The sequence below is a fragment of the Temnothorax curvispinosus genome, unplaced genomic scaffold (genome assembly GCF_003070985.1).
Source record: "Temnothorax curvispinosus isolate PA1 unplaced genomic scaffold, ASM307098v1 QBEX01013735.1, whole genome shotgun sequence".
Taxonomy (NCBI): domain Eukaryota; kingdom Metazoa; phylum Arthropoda; class Insecta; order Hymenoptera; family Formicidae; genus Temnothorax; species Temnothorax curvispinosus.
The window spans coordinates 508,554-528,784 of record NW_020223515.1 but is presented as its reverse complement, the minus strand read 5'-3'; the positions used below and the strand labels follow the sequence as shown (position 1 = coordinate 528,784).

General features: G+C 38.9%; 1 protein-coding gene across 11 annotated transcripts; it reads left to right on the top strand.

Moving 5' to 3' along the window:
* Positions 1 to 526: 526 nt before the first annotated feature.
* LOC112463936 (phosphatidylcholine:ceramide cholinephosphotransferase 2-like) lies at positions 527 to 19,696 on the top strand. 11 transcript variants are annotated; one of them, XM_025030662.1, is made up of 7 exons: positions 1,988 to 2,811; positions 3,268 to 3,350; positions 13,668 to 14,050; positions 15,204 to 15,414; positions 15,503 to 15,777; positions 15,884 to 16,059; positions 16,276 to 16,431. In XM_025030662.1, the coding sequence occupies exons 2-7, from the start codon at positions 3,298 to 3,300 to the stop codon at positions 16,429 to 16,431; spliced, it is 1,254 nt and encodes a 417-aa protein (XP_024886430.1). In that variant the 5' UTR covers positions 1,988 to 2,811; positions 3,268 to 3,297. The 11 variants fall into 11 exon arrangements, with proteins under 11 accessions (XP_024886428.1, XP_024886430.1, XP_024886429.1 ...); XM_025030660.1 differs by lacking the exons at positions 1,988 to 2,811; positions 3,268 to 3,350 and adding an exon at positions 527 to 612 and having other exon boundaries at positions 16,276 to 19,696; XM_025030661.1 differs by having other exon boundaries at positions 1,990 to 3,350.
* The last annotated feature ends 535 nt before the right edge of the window (positions 19,697 to 20,231 follow it).

Here is a 20,231-nt window from a genome sequence, read left to right as displayed (position 1 = left end):
AACCAACAGCAGATAGAGACATGTATAAACGGCAAGAAGCTACGAAGATGATCGGAAAAACGTTCTCGTCGAGGTTGAGATCTTGCAACTCGCGCTTCCGTTTTCTCATCGCTTTCCAAAAATAAGCGGTCATCATATAGCGTTTAGCGCATCAGCTATATACCGTACAGTGTGTCATTTCGTGCGCTTCCCAAGGAGAAACCTTCGATTTGCATCTTCCTGCTTTCGCCTTCTTTTGTCGCAGAGAAAGAGGAAGGAGGAAGAAAGAATCTTTACGTTTTACGCGTCAGTTCGCTCGGCGCTCCGTGTGTTCCGTTTTCCGTTCCGATTGATCGATAGCACAGACCTGGATAATTGGGTCGCGCACGGCTAATCGCAAGTATCGCAACTCGGATAAGCCGAACTGCGCCTGCATCCACGAAAAAGAAGAGGAGGAGGAGACTGGAGGCAAAGAAAGGATTGAAGATGGGGGAAAATTTTTGCCGGGAGACAAAGAAGAACTCTTAGACGTATAAGATTCGTTCGTATGTCTTGGGCCACGTCCACATATATGATGAAATTGCAGTTGCTCGTTATCGAGACGGACTACTGCTGGAGGAAAGCCTTGCTTAGGTAAACGATTATCCGTTCGTTTTTCCCAACACGTGTTCTCTGCGAATACCCACTTCTGTGTGCTTGCCCTGCTTTGGCAATTTTGAGTTGCATGAATAATACGAAATGATTAAAAGAACGTGCTATTGTGTTAAATATAAAGATTTAATTGCTTTTCTATACCATCTACTTTTAAGTAAAGGAACTATATTACGGTATATTTTTTAACTGGTTATTTGTCGGATTGTCATTTGTGGAAAAAATCAGCTAAGCAAATTGTTAGTTTACTCAATCTTTATGCATTGCTCATCGGCAATCGGCATCTGGCTGAATCCGACTTGAATCCATGACGAAGAGCAGGAAGGCAATCATATACATATATAGATCGTAGATCGTAGGTTTAACAATATAATCACTTTTAATTACTTTTGGCACGTCAAACGATCATTGTAGCGCGGCCACTTTTGATTTCTGCTTTTATTATTACTTGTAGCAATTGCATATTTTTATATTTCTGTCGTGAGACATTGTCAATTACTTATCATGTGTTATCCATTATTTTATCATTACAGTTACATTATGCGTTATCCAATCCATCACTCGAAGAAAGGATCAGATCGTATATCATGGTGTCGCGTTAGTACTTCCAGCCAGATTTGCGAGCAGCATTAAACCGGCATCAATAATGTATCTCACCCGCTTTGAATAAAGCAATATTTTCATCGTTACGTCTGTACCACATTTTTCATTGTTCTCATGCATTTCATTCTCGTACGTAGGTACTTTCGTACTTGATAAGATCGCGATCGAATGTCAAGATACGCGATGTCGGTGACACGGACATGTGGAAAGGTCAATAAGTACTACAACAAGTTACTCTTTTCTATTTATTATCATTCCTTAAAAAAGGCAAAACAAATGATTCGTTCCACTGATGGTTACTCTGGTTAGTGCCGTTTTTATAAACATACAACATTCTATTTTTCTAATTTGCAAATCGACATGGGATAGACAAGTTGAAACCTTGTCTATGAAACTCAGACAAGCGATGTCGATCAATTCTCGCTGTAGTCAAATTGATTATTCGTTTTTCTTTATTATTGGACTATGTTGTATAACAGAGACAGTAATAAACGATTTAGTTGACGGTGATTAACGCTAATTCACGGTCAGGCTTTGTAAATCAGCTTTGTAAATCATTTGATATCTTGAAAACTAATTCCGGTCACATTCGATTGAGGTTTATCTCCGATCTCGATATCAATATGAGATAAGAAATACTAGAACTAGAGAAACGATTCAAATTCTGGCGGGTAGGTATCGGTCGATATCTCGCTTGCCGTAACCGTCGTCGATGTGCTCGTGTCGCCGCTCGCCGCGCGGTGACGCGCAGGACCGGTCGGTCAGTGGCGCGACCAGTTGCCGTCGGTGACGAACTAGGAATGCACGATAAACGTGTCCGCGCGCGTAAACAAGCTTTAGTAACTCCTTGCTTCGTCCTCGTGGACGAACGCTAAGATTTTCACATATGATTCTTCGGTGATTCTTCCGTCGTTCTCGCTCTACATGCGTAAATGTACGGATTTTTCATTCTCCGGTCTCCGGTCCGTTGTTTCGTCGCGACTCGCGACGCGCGAGGAACGAGGAACGAGGGTCGAGGAACGACGAGAACGAATCGGATGATCGGATGACGCCATCTTCGCCCGTCCTTTTTTTTTTTTCTATGAAACGTCACGTCTGATCGGAGTGCGCGAACCACGGCTGAAGCCAGGCTGAAGCATGCTGAAGCGGCGCAAGGCGGCAGGCGCAAGTTGTTGCAAGTTGTGCGCGTAGTCGGTGTCGGTGGTCTAGTCGGTCATTTAGTTTGTGCGACGAGCGTGCGGAGTGCGGAGAGTGCAAAGTGCGGACCTCGCGACGGATGCTCAGGAATCGTCACCGGTGCCGCGGTGGCGTCGTCCGGCGCGCTCTGACGTCCGATACGTTCTCGCACGTTCACGGAACGGAACAAAGTTACATTCACGACGTACATATACATATACTTTATATACGTGCGGGCGTGACTAACAGTGACTAAATGAATTTGCGTCCAAGATCTAGTCCCGAGAATCCGTCGTCGCCGAGAGACGGGCGCGTGCTCGAAGAGGAGTCGTTTGCCATCCAGTGTCCATGTAAAATCATTCACTAGACTGCCCTCTCCCCCGCTCCTCCGTTATATAGTTGGTTAGTTTCGTTCGTGTGTCGTTTCATTAGTGTTGTGTGGCCCTCTTGTTTCACACGTTCTCTCTCTTTCTCTTTCTCTAATTTTCCCCTGGTCTGTTTCTCTCCATCTCCGTCTCCATCCCACGCTCCGTTTATTCTCTTTCTGGCTCTCTCTCTCTCTCCTTCCTGCATACCCCTCATAAGAAAGCCACCGTATTCGGATGCGTATTTTGTTGGTTATGTTTCTCGTTACCTCTCGTCCTCGTCCCTCTCTTCGCACGTAGTCTCGTAGCACACAGCTATATACGATTATAACGCATAATCGTATAAACACGTGTGTGCGTGCGTGCGTGCGAGCGCTACGCATCTGGCAGGCGGCAGCTGGCTTCGGGAGAAAGAGAGAGAAAGAGAGAAAGAGAGAGTGAAAGATAGAGGGAGGGAAGGAGGAAACTTTGTCTGAAACTGCAATTGACATAGTAGTGTGTGTGTGTGTACGTATAAAGTAAAATGCATAAATTAAGACTACCTGTCAAGGTCGAATTGCCCAGTGCTTTAACAAGGTATAGCGAGACCTAATTTACAGGTTACTTATTTATTTTTTTCTATTATTTCTCTTACGATTTCGTTGCGCCCGCTTGTAACTCGTAACCGTCGTCGTCGCGTCGGGGCACATTTGTACGTTGTACGTTTAAGTTCTGGATACATAATTCTGGGTATTGTCGCATGCCGAAGCTTCGTTTTACACCTTATTGCTTATTGTTGCTCTTCCTGAATCGTACACCCTCTCCGGATATGACACTGTGCGTTGCGTTCACATCGTACGATTCTACTTGTTGCGTTTGTTATGTCGTTGATTTCTCTGGGGGTTTAGCATGAAATTTTATCTCCTTTTCATACGTAGGAATATTACTTGTATTGTATCCACAATTCTACACATTTATGTTCCGCGAGATTAAATGCTTAGGAGATAACGCGCGCTATCGTCTCTGTGTAAGATGGACATTGGCCTATTGCCTATTATGCTCTTATTTCTGCCGTTCTGTTATCATGACAGCACAGTTATGCTAATGATATCGCGCCAATCACAACATGTTTGTTTCGCACCTAGAATTATGGAATCCGTTTTATAATCAAGTTTTCTTTTTAACAATTTTTAGCTCGTTAGGAAAAATATTTGATATCGCGATATCATTTTTCTCGCACGAACTATAGAATATTACAAGTTCAAAATAGCATTAAAACGCTACATACTGAAAATGAAAAATTTTTATGACAAGTATATGAAAATATTTATCATTGGTACTCGATAGATTGATATATCACTTTATTATTATCGTGCATTATCGCTTTAGTAAACCGATATCATTTTCGTCATAAGGCGTGATTTATAGGTTTTTACTGCAGACGACGCGATTATTTGGAGGAATTGTTTGACAAATTTGAATGTGTCGCTAATTAAAACGTGAATTGCTTTTCTTTGAAAAAAGTGATTTTTTTTTACGAAAATCAAGACATTAATTATTTAAAACTTAACATGTTAAGATTTGCACGAAATTTGGTTCAATTGTATTTGAAATTTTTTAATACAAACGGTCTTATCCCGCTTATAATCTTGAAACCGAGTGCCGCCTGCCTTTATATGACCGATTTTTATAGCTGTACACAACTCGAACGTTATAACGACGACACATTCGCATTATTTCATTTTCAAACTACATTACTTATATTGGTCTATCGAATATTTCTTTATATACATGTCATCTGACATTTTAAAACGCAGCGTTAAAATCATGAGATAATTATCGCGATTATAAAAAATACTGCGAAAAAATGTCTAACGATCATTTATATTCATTGTTGCGGCACGCGCGTGTAATCCGTGACGCAGATGCAGATCCAGCTAGTGTCGCGTACAGCTAGAAACATTTGTTCGGACAGCTGATTATGAAAATATATCAGATGTTTATTTGGTCCATCGCAGATACGAATGCTGAAACGAGGATGTGCTCTGAAATGCGTCGTGCTAACAATCTTGATTTTTTTCAAGGATGGCAATGAGATAATTGACAAGGAAAAATTTCTTCGATTATAAATTCCATTAGTTAGCAAGTTGATTTGTTAATTTTTTAGATTGCGCTACACGACGTACAGCGCTCAAATGATTGTAGATATAGATTAGTCGACATCGCGTTATCACGTACAACGCATTTCAAAGTCAACGCGAGTTCGGTATCAGGCGAGAAAGCGACAACACCGTCGTCGTCTCAATCTTCGAGGCGGTTAGTCCCTCCTTCCGTTAATCGAGCCTCGTTCGTCTCGCGACAACTATGCGACTATTCTTAGAAAAAGCAGCTGACCTTGGCCATCGTCAACCGCGATGCAAATTATCTGTGTGAAACGATTTGTTGCGTCAATCTAAATCGATCAAAATCTCCGGAATGCTTCGAGAAAATCTGAAGAAACCTATATATATATTTATATATATATTTTTTCAAATAGAATTATCGATAATCTGTTAAGTCCTGAAAGAAAGAGAGGCTTTTTCAAGAAATTTGGTAATTCCGAGAAACGTGAAAATGCCTGATAACTTGATATTGCAATTCATCATTCACCGAGTACTCGTTTTAATTCGCGGGTTATATTTATCACGCACGTCTCATGATACATAGATAACACCTCTTTAAGATTTACGACATTCGTCGATCTTTGTCACGAAAGTGACTTTCTTCGCGAAGGCGCGACCATGATCTGATCTGATCTGATCTGATGAAGCACGCGTGAAATCATGGAAGAGCGATCGATCGCCCTTTTAATTGTAAGGGCCTTAGCTGATGGTAACGTTAGATCTTGTGAGCCGCGTGAACCACCTGCGTGTATCCGAGTGCACGCGCACTCGTCGTCGCTGCCGAGTGCACGTGCACGAGGAAACGCGCGCGATCGAAATAGCTTTTACTCCGTTTTTAGATCCGCCAAACTTTGGATCTATAAAATATCTCCTTTATTTTTCACGCCTCTCGGCACTTAGCTCGTTTCGAGTTTCGTTCGATATATATATATATATCGATATATATATATATATATATATATATACGTACCCACCAAATATAGCCATGTAAAGTCTACACTGACAATGAGAAGCATATCTTCTTTCTCCTAACATTCTACTTGACATTAGGTAGATTAACTCGAATGATCGTGCACGCAATTGTCGAATTTTTTCAACTAAATATTTTTGGAGCAATGCCTCTCACGAGGCTTTGGAGTGATTTGGCTTTTCACTTGATCTTGATCCGCCGTCACCACTCGAGTTCCGTATAATAGCACTAACAGCTATGACAGTACGAGCGCGTTATTCTGATTTCATTGTCTCATTTTACGACATTAATCTCAGGATTTCTCTTGTTGCGTCGTCTTGCACGGTATCTCTTACCGTCAAGTATCATGCTTTCCTTCCCATCCCTTCGCCGCGCCGCGCGCCAGTTTTTCACGGCGCGGCGCATGTTCTTACGCAATCGGTTGGCCCTTTTGCATTTTTAATTTTAATGTAATATAGCTGCGTGTGATATTCTGATATTAACTCTATCGTAATTTTTACTCTTGGTTTTTATCCGCTCATCGTCGTCTCGACTCATTCTGTCGTCTGTCGTTTCGATTTTCAGCCCTGCCCTCGCGTCGTATACCCTCCCCTTTCCGCTCTTCTCTTTTACCTCTTCTCTCTCTTATCTGTCCAGGGTTACCACAGTTTCCCTCTCTCTCCAGGTCTTCGTCTCCCTCTCTTTTTCTCTTTCTCGTTAACCCATACGCAGTTTTCCTGTAGTAATTACATATGTGGCGCGGTAGTCACACTTATGAAGCCTCTACGAACAGTTTTTTTACTTGACGTGTGAGTAAAAACACGCTCGATATCTAGTGCTCTGTTAGTTTCACTACTTGTGACCTATAGGCCTGATTAGAACGTTTTCTCGTGTCTTTTTTTTTATTCCTTTTCTTCTACGTGGATTTTCCTCCAGGAAATGCTTCCCAACGTCTCTGCAATTCTTACGTAACGCGATGTTCATTGTATTTATGTCCGGCGGGATGGCGGATATATTTTAACGTGGTGATAACGTGGCCAAAACCGTCGCGCCGCGCCGCCGCGACCGTCGCAAGAGGTCGGCTCCGTGACGAATCCCTATTGTCGATACGAGATATTATACTTAGCTGCCAACGTGTACATCAATATCATATCGATCCTTGGATTATCAGCGAGCGAGTTGAGAAGACTTATAAAGCTGGATCAGCCAAACAAATAAGATATTGTTTTCCAATATCTTATCCGCTGTAAACTGCAATTATGTATTCTGCATCGAAGATACCAGATGCGTTCAAAAAATCAATAATTGTAATCGAACGAAAATGCTTGGCAATTGAAATCAATGTATATTTCGATATATTTTCATTCTCGATAACGAGTAGAATCTCGATGCTTATTGACCGATCGTTCTTGTGGTGTCTTATCAAAAATCGATTTCATCAAAGATTATACCAATTTGAATCGCTAATAAAAGATACAAAAACTTTGAATATTTTACTTATTATTTTCGGAGTTATTGGCTTGATATTTAAACAGACGAGAACACAGATTGTAAAATGAGCCGAAAGCGATATACACGAAGCAACTTTTTTTCTTTTGGCTATGACGTCTTTATGTGTCGTTGTGATGGAAATGTTCTGAGCGAGTGTCATCTGATCATCACCTTTGTTCGCCTCCGTAACGGTCAATTCTAATTACAATTTTATGTTAAGATTCGTCATCGATTCTTCGAAATGACCAAGCCGGTGCAATATTCCTCATGCTACATTATTTACCATTAATTTGGTCATTTATGCTACCCGGTATTATTATAAGATATTATTATTATAAGATATTTTTCAAAAACGGTTAAAAACGCAGATCATTACATTGTTCTATTACTTCATTAAGTTTGTGACGAATGTACTATGTCGAGTATCTAGTCATTTATATTAATGTAATTACTTTTCTCGCGGCAATAACATATTTTTGCGAATATATAAAATTCATTTTCTAACGTTATTCATTAACGAGCTGATACCATTATTCGACACCTCGATGCTGTCAACATATAGCATCTATTTGTACAATTGGAAATTAATTAGAAATATCGGCAGTCGGCTGCCGTGAATCATTTGATTGTGAGAGGAAAAAGGAAATGACTCATGAGTTGGGCGGTTCGTTATTCGTGACGTAATTACATAGCGTTCGATCAGAAGCTATAGCTCGTGCTCGAATTAGTAGATTATAAAAAAAGAGTCGCGCGCGCGATAAAATCCAGTTAAATACACGGACATTTCATCAATTTCTCTCTTTTTTTAAATCATACATTCTGTAATAACATAAAAACTTATCTGCTCACTATATTACCTTACTTGATACGTGGAAATGTAGCATACCAGGCACGTAGCCTGGCAACGTCAATTTGACGCTAAACATATACGGAGGAGGAAAAAAAAAGATTTATCTCTTTCGATATTTGTGACAGTTGTGACAATTTGATAATGGCATTGCATTGATATATTACGTTTGTAATTTGTATAATAACAAACTTGTAAAGAAATATTATTCGACGAGCACCATGCTGGCTAATCTTTTTCGATTCGCGGAAAGAACCGCTTTTAGACTTTTTTTTTGTAGAATGTATACAATAATCAATACTTTTCACAGCACCATTTGAACAACCTGTGTTGTAAGTTATTCAGTGAATGTGTGAATCATCCCGACGCATATAATAGCAAGATTGAGTTCGCAAGAAATCTCGTTAGTTTTCTGATACGGCTTGTTGAATTCTTGAATTGTGTCTGAGCACAGCGGTGATTGTACCCCCGATCGATCTTTCCGAGCTCCCCGTGACCCTATAATCTCGAAAACGAATAATGTATCTATCTCCAGAAAATTATGACTAATGTAGTTGATCTTTAACATTCAGGAAATTTCTCGATTAATTCTCGAGCCTAAAATCTTTTAAAGAAAAGTGGTATAAAGTATAATGAAATCTGGTAGAATAGCTTTAGAAATAAAATAAAAATTAAATTTTTCCCTTTTTTATATGTCGATAATTTTAATTGTCGAGATTCTCTATTGTATTTAGGAAATGAAAGAGAGACCAAATATTATTCTGGATTTAGAAATTTGAGGTAATGCTTTTTTTATTGAAGCTTTTTTATTTAGGAAAGATCAGATAATGGTGTATCACAAGCTGATTGAGCTGATATTAAGTTTCATTGAACATTATTATATTCTCAGTGATTTATTCAAATATACAATCATAACATAGTTATGTTAAGTGCAGTTTTCTATTTTACGCCGTTATTGGCAACGGAAAGATCGTATAGTTCTGCAAATTACTTCGTACTTAGTCTGCGATGTGTGATGTGTGGTGGAATAGCAATTTTGTGGCGCGTTTAATTTGAGAGAATAGCGCGATATTGCAATCAAAACCATAGGTTTTGAAAATCATAGGTGGTTTCAGCTATTACGATACCATGCGATCGCTTTTGCGCGATAATAAAAGATAATAATTATAAATTGTCATGAATATCACGAACAATCGATCTTTGGGACAAAAAATATATTTGATTAGGTCATAAATCATATTTCTCTTCCTGTTGAGTTCATAAACTCCATATCTCGTGTACCTTGAATTGAATATTAGTTAACTGAGTCATCAATCACATTTATTTCTTTGTTGAACATTTGGCATATTTATGTTAGCCCAATATTATACGCGAAATTTTGTCATCGACAAAATTTGAGTCAGAATTTTGAAAAGGATATATTTTTGTAACTTTTGTAGGAAAAAAATCTTCTTTGTAAAAAACCAATAATTTCTGAAGTATTTTTTCTTGGTTTGCATTTTCTTTCAAATATTTCTCAGAGGCAGAAATAATATAATCGTTCGCGATGTAATATCGAAGCGTATACGCGAAGCGAGGTCTTTAGTCTATTATCAGTATGCGGTATATTTACGGTTACTTTTATCACTAATGTGCATTCGCAATGAGCATTAAATACATACACATGGGTTTTTTCCCGAGCAATTCACGTGGTCTTGTGAAATAAATGAAGCTATCGTAATCGTTTAAATATAGAATAGTTTACAAATTCTAAGCATTGTTGCATTTGTATTGACACGATTTGTATTGTTTTGCATTGGCAAACGGCTATGCTTATCGTGTCCCACAACAAACCGCGTATTGCAATTTGGCATAGTGACGCATCAGAATAGTAATATAGTGAATACTAATAAGTAGTAGTAGTAGTAGTAGTGTAGCAGTAGAAGACAATAATGATAACTGTTTGGCTGTCGCAAAAGTTTATCGTGTTTTTACGCTAATGGATTACGAAGCGCTAGACAGTGTCGTATGTTCTCGAACATAGTTATGTGAAAATGTTCACCTGTTACAAAAGTTATTGAGACTTCTACATACTAGGCATATAAGACCTTAGAATAGTAAGTATTTAACTATTCTAACTGAATAAGTAAATAATCCGTCTTTAAGAGCTGATATTGTCTCAAGTATACTCATACTTTATATACGTGGTGTCTCGCAAAAGCATGTAATTAAAGGTAATAAAATTTAGCTTTAATTTAGTTAAAGAGATGTGTGTGTGCGTTTAAATTTAAAATATTCCAGATATTTGACATTTAACTTCAAATTTGGAATTGAAAACCGTTATTGCTTTACGAAATACTTTTATTGATGACTATAACTTTCGCATTTAATTTTCCTTTTCTTTACGAAAGTTTGACACAAAGACACAAGTTCCCGGTTTAAGTATACGTGCGATGACATGCTAGGTTGCGTATAATACTAACGAGCTTTGCGAATTAATTAGAATAAAACAGAGGCGACATACGCGTTGCGCGATAAATGGGCAGCATTATATATAACAACTCGCACCGCGCACGTTATGAGAGTGAGTTGTAGTCATGTTTTAAGCATCTTTACGTAGCACATTAAAATCTCTTTTAAAATATTGTATATCAAGAGACACGGTAGTGTCTCGCGACAAGTACACGCGAAGCGTGACTCTTTTACGCGACGCGACGAGTTGTTATGATTACGAAACCTTAAAAATTCTCTAAGATATCAAGATTAAATGTATACTTTGTGAAGTAACTCAACTCTTGTTAGAATGCACATACGAACAAGGGTTAATTGATTGTTTTTTTTGACAAACAGTTCCTATGCGTGTATCGTATCCTCCCATTATCTTCCCTAACTCGTAAAAACTCGTCAACAACACTCTGAAATTTCTAACTCTCTCCGTGAGAGTGGTACTTGGATTAGTTGTGACAACTCTCAGGATCAGACTCCTTTCTACACGTCGAATTCGTCCATAAGATCGCTAGTTGGATCAAAAGGGTCGTTATCGAGGTGAGAAAGCTCTCGCTTCATAGGTATACGACTTATCGAGAACCTACACGAACCGAGAAGTCACATTCTGGGAATCGCGCCTTTTGACCTCACAAAAGCAATATCCGCCTTATGGGAATCCATTTCCTGAGAGACGTCTCGCGCGAGAGGTCTTCTCTCTCTCTCTCTCTCTCTCTCTCTCTCTCTCTCTCTCTCTCTCTCTCTCTCTCTCTCTCTCTCTCTTTCTCTCTCTCTCTCTCTCTCGTTCTGGACACTCGCATTTTTACGTCGAGTCTTGTATATAAATAGGACCTATTGTTGGGTCCTATATCTACGCGCATTACTTTGCAAAGGCGGATTCTTCGACTAATTCCAGGTCGATTTTTCTTCAGCGAAAATGTCAACAAAAATCGCTATTTATGATGGTTTTAGAATTTTTTCGCATCCCATATGTCCTCGCAATACAACCAGCTTTAAATTAAAATCCTTAGCCCTTTGCGCTCCGTAGATTTTCACGCAATGTCGATAATTTATTTCGCGCGCCATAATGTTAATTCACCCGCGTGGATTCATAATATGTCATATATGTGTCGTATATCTCATGCTTATTTAAGTATTAAGAAAGAAATAAAACACATTACGTTTTAGCACAATTTTATAATTATTGTCATTTTATCGTTTAATCAATTGACTTAGGAAGCGCGAAAATTATTCTTAAAGTCGACCAGATCGGCACTTGGAGCGCAAGAGTCTTTTAATTATAGTACGTGAAAATTAACACGATATTTCTTCAAAAAGTTAAGTATACATATATACATATATATATGTGTTATATCAGAAATTGCACAATATGACAATCTACTTTGAGGATCTCTCGAGGATTGTAGTTTAAATTATATCCTGATACCGATTACTCCGACTGATCGAGAGATACGTCACAATAGTAAAATTGTGTAATCACAGGTCATTTCTCGCGAGCGCTCTCGACGTTCTAGACCATAATGGGTTCTAGGCTATAATGAGCGCAAACTATACCATTTTCCGCATCGTCGGACCGTAATTTGTTCAATAAACGTGGACGATGCTTAGCCTTACCGCTTAGCCGAGCTCGAGGTGTCCGGGACAGACGTTACCTTTCCCACGAAATCACGTATCGCGTTAAGCATGGTCTTTGATATTAAACATTTATATCATATACGGGTGGACATATGATTCCGACGCGATACTTGTAGCTCGAAACCGTTGCATTTCATTGGAACGCGTTTCATTTGGTTATTGGTTTGACGAGAGTTTTGGAGATGCCGGGCGACGTGCGCGAGGCGGAGGTAAATAAAAGAAAAGATAGAGACTCGTCATAATGGATGCTACGTAAGAAAATAAAATAATAACGTTTTTCCACTCGCAACTATACACTTGTCGCGTTCCAATCGTTACTTTCTTGTGGTATAGGGGTAAGGACAAACGCGCCCCAAAAACTATTACGTATAAAAATATTTTACTTGAGCGCGATTGTGTGTGATTGCATCGATCGCCGCCGTTGACTCTCATTTGGCTGATCGTTACCTTGTCCGTCGCGCGAACCCGCGGACCCCAAGATAATACCATTGCAGTTCTGGCAGCCGCATCCATCGATGACGCTTCCGCGGTTACGTTCTCGCATCGCGTGGAGTGAGTCTTGATGCTATCCGTGGATCAACAGTCATCTCATTCGCGGTCGTGGTCGTGGTCGTGGTCGCCTCCGCGCTCGCGCTCGCAGTGAACGGCTTTCGTCAGCTCAATTTATTGTTAGAATCCGCGCTTTTTTTTCGGTCGCGATAACCTTTTCCCTTCATAAGGCGGTAAATATCTAAAAATATCGCGCTTTACAGGGCGGGACGGGTGACGCGCGCAATGAACGCTCCGGGTAAACGTGCACCGTTCGCAGATGTGTGTCACGTGTAATATCAGTTTTTATTGGTGTGCCGATCATTGGGCAGGCGACCATCAGCATTTGCTCGAATAAACCTCGATTTTCAGGTAATGAGAAAGGATTAAGGAGTCAAAGCACTCTAGATATATAAAAATAAGAAAGAAAGATACCCATACGAAAGTGTCGCGCATCAGTGCGGTGTTATAACGCGAGGCCAAATGATTCTCGATCGGGATAGATAGGGTCACTTCTATTTTACATACAAACGCGGAAAGCAGTCTTTTAATTCCGTTGATCTATATACACTCAACAATGGCTCGGTTATTCTTCTCTGCGATCAAGTAGCACGTGTGCCAAGGTCAGCTTCGTTTCCGCGCGTTCTCCTCATCTTTCGCTGTTTCAATGTTACATCGTCGCGCGTCGATGAGATGATACTAGCCGAACGATTTCGAGACACAGCGGTGTCTCTACCTCTAACGTAAGACACATCCCGAGAATCGTCCCGGGGTTCGTCAGGATTCGATCAGGACAAGTCGACTTCTGTTCTGTGCAGGATGGTATTGGATCCCAAGGCCACTAGCTTGCACAACGATTACGGAAGCTTCGATCGACCGTTGGGCGCCGGGGAGGGCCACGAGAGGGACGTCGAGGCGGCGGTTGATGGAAACAGCAGCGGGATGGCACAGTCCAGCGATGTTTATCAACGGCAACCGCTATTGCCCGGCGCGCCGTTGTCCAAGAGCAAGGACAAGTGGTCCGGAGTGGCCTCGGGCTCGGACTACTACGAGGACGATGAGGACGAGAAGGATATCGAAGGCCTGGGCAGACATCCCGGGATACCGAATGGCTCCGGCAGCGGCATCATCAAAATCGACATGCCAGCGCCGCTTCGCGAGGAGCCGCGTTTCCCTAAGGAAAAGTGGAAAACGTTTCTCGGTAAGAGGACGTACGAATGCCAGATTCATCGCTTTAGAAAATTATTTCTTCTTTTGAAACGCTAAAACACATATGGAGAGAGAAAGTTATATCTCTATTGGATATCCTCTTGAAAATAATGATATCAGATATGTATGAAAATTTGACCTTATAAAATCAGTAACATAGTAATTTCTCCTTGTTTTAACTTGTTTTAACTTAAAATAAAAGCCCCAGATTTGCAAAGAGCTGAAAGAAATTTATGTAGCTTCAATTCAAGCTATATATATTATGCATTTGTGACGAGTCGATTTACGCTATTGTTGACTAAAATTGCAATGTCAGAAAATCGTCTTGAGTGAGAACTAGTTAATTTTTTAAAATAAATTTTGCAATTGTATCTCAAAGATTTCTTGGAATCGCAAATTCAACGTATAATTTAATATATAATTCAATAATTATGAAATAATTTCTAAAGGAATTTTAGAAATTATAGATTTCGAGGATTTTTGCCAGTTTCCTCGGTTTTTCCCACGTTCTCACGACCTATGCCGAATGCGTAATAAGAATGGAACAAGAATTGGCAAATAAATTTCTAAGCAAACATTGAGAAACTCGCCGGTTAATTTCGCCGACCTCGGAGCTCGGAGCATCTCCAGTTTGGCACCGTATACGTGACGTTCGTTCACAGCGGGGAGTCCATCGAGATCGAGGTCGTTACGCGGCCTGGAATTCGTTCGATACACCGCACCAGTCTGATAGTCTGCTCGCGCAGCTTTGTCTCAGAGAGCTTCTCTCCGATCGATCTCCTTTTTCCTGGAGCTCGCGCGATTTATCTCGATGGCTTTTCGCATCGGAATTAACCGAGGCGAGCAGCTGGATGTTCGCTGAACGTTCGCGAAATGTTAATTCATAACAATCATAACATAAATGCACAGAGCAACGGATTTCGCGAGTTCCGTTACGCAGATATCTGTTACGATGTGAATCGTCGTTGCATGACACGAGTCCGGAGTCGATTAATGCCGTGGTTATTCTCTCGAGCATCCTCGGAAACGGAACATCTTTTTTTCTTTTTCTTTTTTTTTCGAAAGAAGAAAATGGCACGATAATTACATTCGAACGGAAGGATGGTTGCAAAGGGATATATGTAAGCCGCCGTTTTCTGTTACAGCATTTCTCTTTATGGTCGTAAACTTCATACTGACGACAGCTTCCCTCGCGATGGTACACGAGCGCGTTCCAGATAGAAACACATACGGACCGCTTCCCGACGTAGTGCTGGACAATGTCACCGCTCAGGATTGGGCGCTTAACGTCTCGGAAGTCCTCATTATGATCATGTCCAATTCCGCGATGGTTTTTATCATTTTTCATAAGCATAGGTGCGTATAAAATCCAAAATAAATAAATCGATGCCGAATGATCTTTCTTAAAGACAAGGATTTCTAACGATCAAGTTTATTCCCACAGATTCATAGTAGCTAGACGAATATTTCTGCTGATGAGCTTGCTCTACATGATGAGGAGCGTTACGATGTACGTGACGGTCGTACCGATCGCCAGTAAAACTTACTATTGCAGCCCGAAAGCAAACAACACCAGTCCGCTTCTCGTGACAAAGAGAGTCCTGCAGCTCATCTCCGGCTTCGGCTTGTCAATTAACGGCAAGCACACTTATTGTGGAGATTACATTTACAGTGGACACACAGTCGTGCTTGTACTCAGTTACCTGATCATTAAGGAGTGTACGTATCTTGGTTATTTGTTCGAGAAATGAATATAGATATACGTGATGTATTTCTGTAATTCCGACGTAATTTCATAACCCTAATGGTTCGTAACGCATTTCAGATTCTCCAAGAAGATGTCAACCGATCCATTGGTTAGCTGGTCTGGCGGTACTCGTCGGGGTAATTATGATCTTGGTAGCTCATGGTCATTATACTGTGGATGTACTTATAGCTTACTACGTTACTACGCGCCTGTGGTATATTTATCACACGCTAGCCAACAACCCAAATCTCAAGGTACGTTTTACTTTCGAACGTTGAAGATTTTCCATTCTACGACAAAGATAGTTTACCTATATAAATTGATAATTAATATGGTTTTAATAATGTTAATTATAATCACATATAAACATAACATTTGATATAATAAATAATTTGAATATTACATGCGAAATAACGATTAATATTTGCATTGTAATTTATATATCGCTAATGACAATGAAATTTTTGCAGCAATATGGATCAAATAACTTTTTGGCCCGGCTCTGGTGGTTCTCCATTTTCAAGTATTTTGAGAAGAATGTGGGCGGCACAGTGCCACGACAATATGACTGGCCTCTACCCTGGCCTCGACGGTTTCTTGCCAAACACCCTAACCGAGACAGTTAATACTTGTCTTGATTTCATAGAGGCTGTTAAAAACAAAGAAGTTACTTTTGTTGTATATATTTTACACACACACAAACACACACACACACACAAACGTATGTATAATTGAGGGTTAATAACGTGGAGGTAAAAGTTGGCTAAAGAATATACTTGGAACGTATTGTTTTAAGAGCGACTGCACATTCACTGTTGAAGCATGAATTTTGTGTTGTTCATTTCTTTGTAATCCAATCGTGAACTCTTAGACACAATATCCATGCTCTTTCACGTAAAGGTATCGTCCAGTCAGCCCGAATTTACTTTTTGTTTGATTTTTATACAGATTTATACACAGTATAAAGAATAGATATAGAAAGATGGATTTTATGATAATATCGTAAAGATTCGGATGGAGGAGGGTATTCGAGTTTATATACAATGACATACTAATTCGCTCGAGGCGTTTATATTTTCAAATAGCTACAAATCGAAAGTAATACAATAAATAAGTAAACATAGGACAGATGTATGTTTTTAAAAACTCGAGCGATACTATGCAATAAAAAGTATTTGTAATCTGTAAAGGGTCATTGTAGATAAATATTAGGATAAAATCAGATTTCTTCCTCTAAACGAATCTTTGAGTCAGATTCCCGACTTGAGTCGACGTCTTGACTTCCAATATCTAGACGTCGTCGTCCCTGACTTTGCATTCGCGATACGAATTATTCCGATGAAAAACGATTTTACAGACAAATTGCCAAAAATATACTGTAGACTCGCGTGAGTATGTATATGTTCTAATTAAAGTTCCACTTTGCCGATTATCCTCGAAATTGTTTCTTTCGGAGAGAAATATCCTAGTATCCAGTACTAGAAGCGATTGTGCAATTTCGTGGGACCAAAACAGGAACGCTTAATAGTAAATGTTAATTCATATAATGTTGACAAATTAAGCATGCCGAGTCGCGAGGAGGCGTGATCTTCATTATATAGATACACACATATATATCAATGACATTGATAAAAAGTCTTAATAATAATATTATCATTGATCAAGGATTCCGTAACTTCGGTTAGATTACGTAATATATGGCCTGTCGCAGATGGAATTTGGACATCTTACCTGCCATATGTGGAAATTATTGCCGATTCACATTTCGATCGTATAGCCTGCCGCAGATTTGGATAAGTTTATTCGTGAAAACTTCGTAACAGATCTTGGATATTGAATTTTTAGAAGTTACAGCTCGCTCTTTTCTAACTTCCATTAGTCGATATACGAAAGTATCATATAATAGAGTAATGAAGAAAAAAACGAAACAAAAAGAAGAAAGTACTGAAGCATTCGTGTTTTCACGGAATAAGATCGTCGTACGCTTGTGCATACACCGGATGTTGTCATACGTACATACATATATTGCAGAGGCAATGTAATACAAATCGTGTGAAATGCAAAAGGCAATTTTGCATTCATGGAGAGATCGAGTTACAAAAATGACGAATAACCATCAATATTTCGTACGATTCTTTCTTCCTTCGTTCTTCTCGCATTTCATTTGTTTTAACGATTCCTTGCACCTCTTGCCCCGCTCTTTTTTCTCTATTAAGGAAAAAGAATGACATAATTTAATAATGTCGATGAAAATGCCGCGATTCTTCAAATATTTGTATGAACGATTATGAATCTCATTTAATAATGTGTACAAGTAAGCGATAACAAGTCACATGACTGTTTATTTTCCTAGTATCCGATGAAAGTCGCGTGTGTACCATATGTATGCTGTAAAAGTGTTGAGTAACATTTAATCGTAGCTTAAAATGCGTTAAGGGTGACTCGTTATCTTGTCCACCCGTAATTCAGGTGACAAGATCGACTTGTTGAATCTCTAATAAGTACGAAATGCACTTGCAACCCTACCATTTTTAGTTAAATTTTTGTTGTCTCTTTTATGTATATAGTTTAAACAAATAATAAAACATTTCTTATAACACTCCGCGGAAGTTTACACGCAAATCTGTATTTTTTATCACAGTTTGATCGGGCAATTGGCGACGTGTTAAATTGTGTACAGTTAATTTATTATATATTTTTATTATTCGTCGATTATGATCAGACTTATTTGATAATTTGATTAAGCAGGTTTCATGCAAAAGTTACAAAGAAGAAAAGTGATAAAAGGGAGGGAGAAATGCGAAAATGTTGTTAGTAGTATAATTAACTCTTTTCCGTCTGTGATGATAAATAAAAGAAAGAATAAATCGCCGTCGTGTGATCTCGCGCTCTTTTAATAAAGTAGCAATCGACTGGCGGATCAACACCGATGTGACCTTTATGGCCACCTGATATTTCCTCTTGACATTCAAATTATAAATGCGTGTAACTGTTAAACATATATTTTAATAAGATTAATGTAGTTCGTAGTGAAACTTTTAACTGGCATTCGCGCAGCACATTCGATGTGGAACAGATAACGCCGTATTTAGGGATATATTTTTGAAACATATGCATAATGTACATAGGCGCATTTTCAGCTGACACATATGTGTCATACAGCGATAATCGTTACACGAATGCGAGAAGGGACTAAGCGGACACATATATAGATTCGGATATATATTTGCAGAGATTAATATGTATTGTGCGCGCATTTACTTGCGCGCGCGCGCCCACACACATACACACACACACACACGTTACGCATATATGCATTACTATTGTTGCTCTTCAGGGCGGATACGCTTCATGTGCGGCGAAAAGAATAATTTTGATGTCTAGAGCTTAGATCAGACTCAACGTTGAGAACGATATTTTGGATCTCCCGGATGGAGACTTGCGATGTAAGCCAAAAGATACTCTCGAGCATGTGTATAGATTTAGGTATACGCAGACGTAAAACATGTGCAAATACCTGTACGTGTACATGTACAAATATGTATTATAAAAATGATATATTTACACGCACACGATAAGGGAAAGCTTCTTCTGTTAATGGAAAAGCCTCTTGTTGATGTTTAATTATATAAGAAGTAACAAGTATATATACATATATATATATAATTAATTGAGTTCGTATATATATGTACACATTGTATTGCAACCGTGGCATTCACGCACGCGCGCGCAGATATAATAGCGTGTTTATATATGTATATACAATACATATCTATATTTTTACGTGTAGATATTTTTTGGTAACTTGTTACAATAATGTGATTAGTTAAGTATATATACGTATAATATAGGAAGGAATATATGCGTTGTAAATAAAGAATAATAGCAAAAGGGCTTTTGTTATTGTGTGAAAGCTAATCAAAATTTTATTACCGTTATATGACGTACAATAGAGTTTTTTGATTGTTCGCGGGACATAATTGCGGCTCCGTGTATTAAATTTCTTGAGGATTGAATAAGCAGTTTGATTTCTGTTATCCGTACATTGTACATAAATTTTTATGATTATTCGTCATTAGAAAACATCGATATTATTACAATGAAGAGCAAGTTGTATTTGGCTTTACTTTATACATATATATATATATATATATATATATATATATATGTATTTATAATATTTATTACATTTTTCGTATGTTGCTGTAATAAAGTTTTAGGTATACTTTACTCGACGTATTGTTTCTCTGTACATCTCTTATCTTTAAGATCGTTATAAATTCCTCTTTATATTTCAAGTTTAATTTTTGACGATACCTTTTGTTTCGGCTTTAAACTAAACTTTTGACATATGTCTTTCTTTGCCTAAGGCTTATTTTGATCATTGATTCCTCGTAAATCTACAAGTGGAACAACCCCAAAGCAA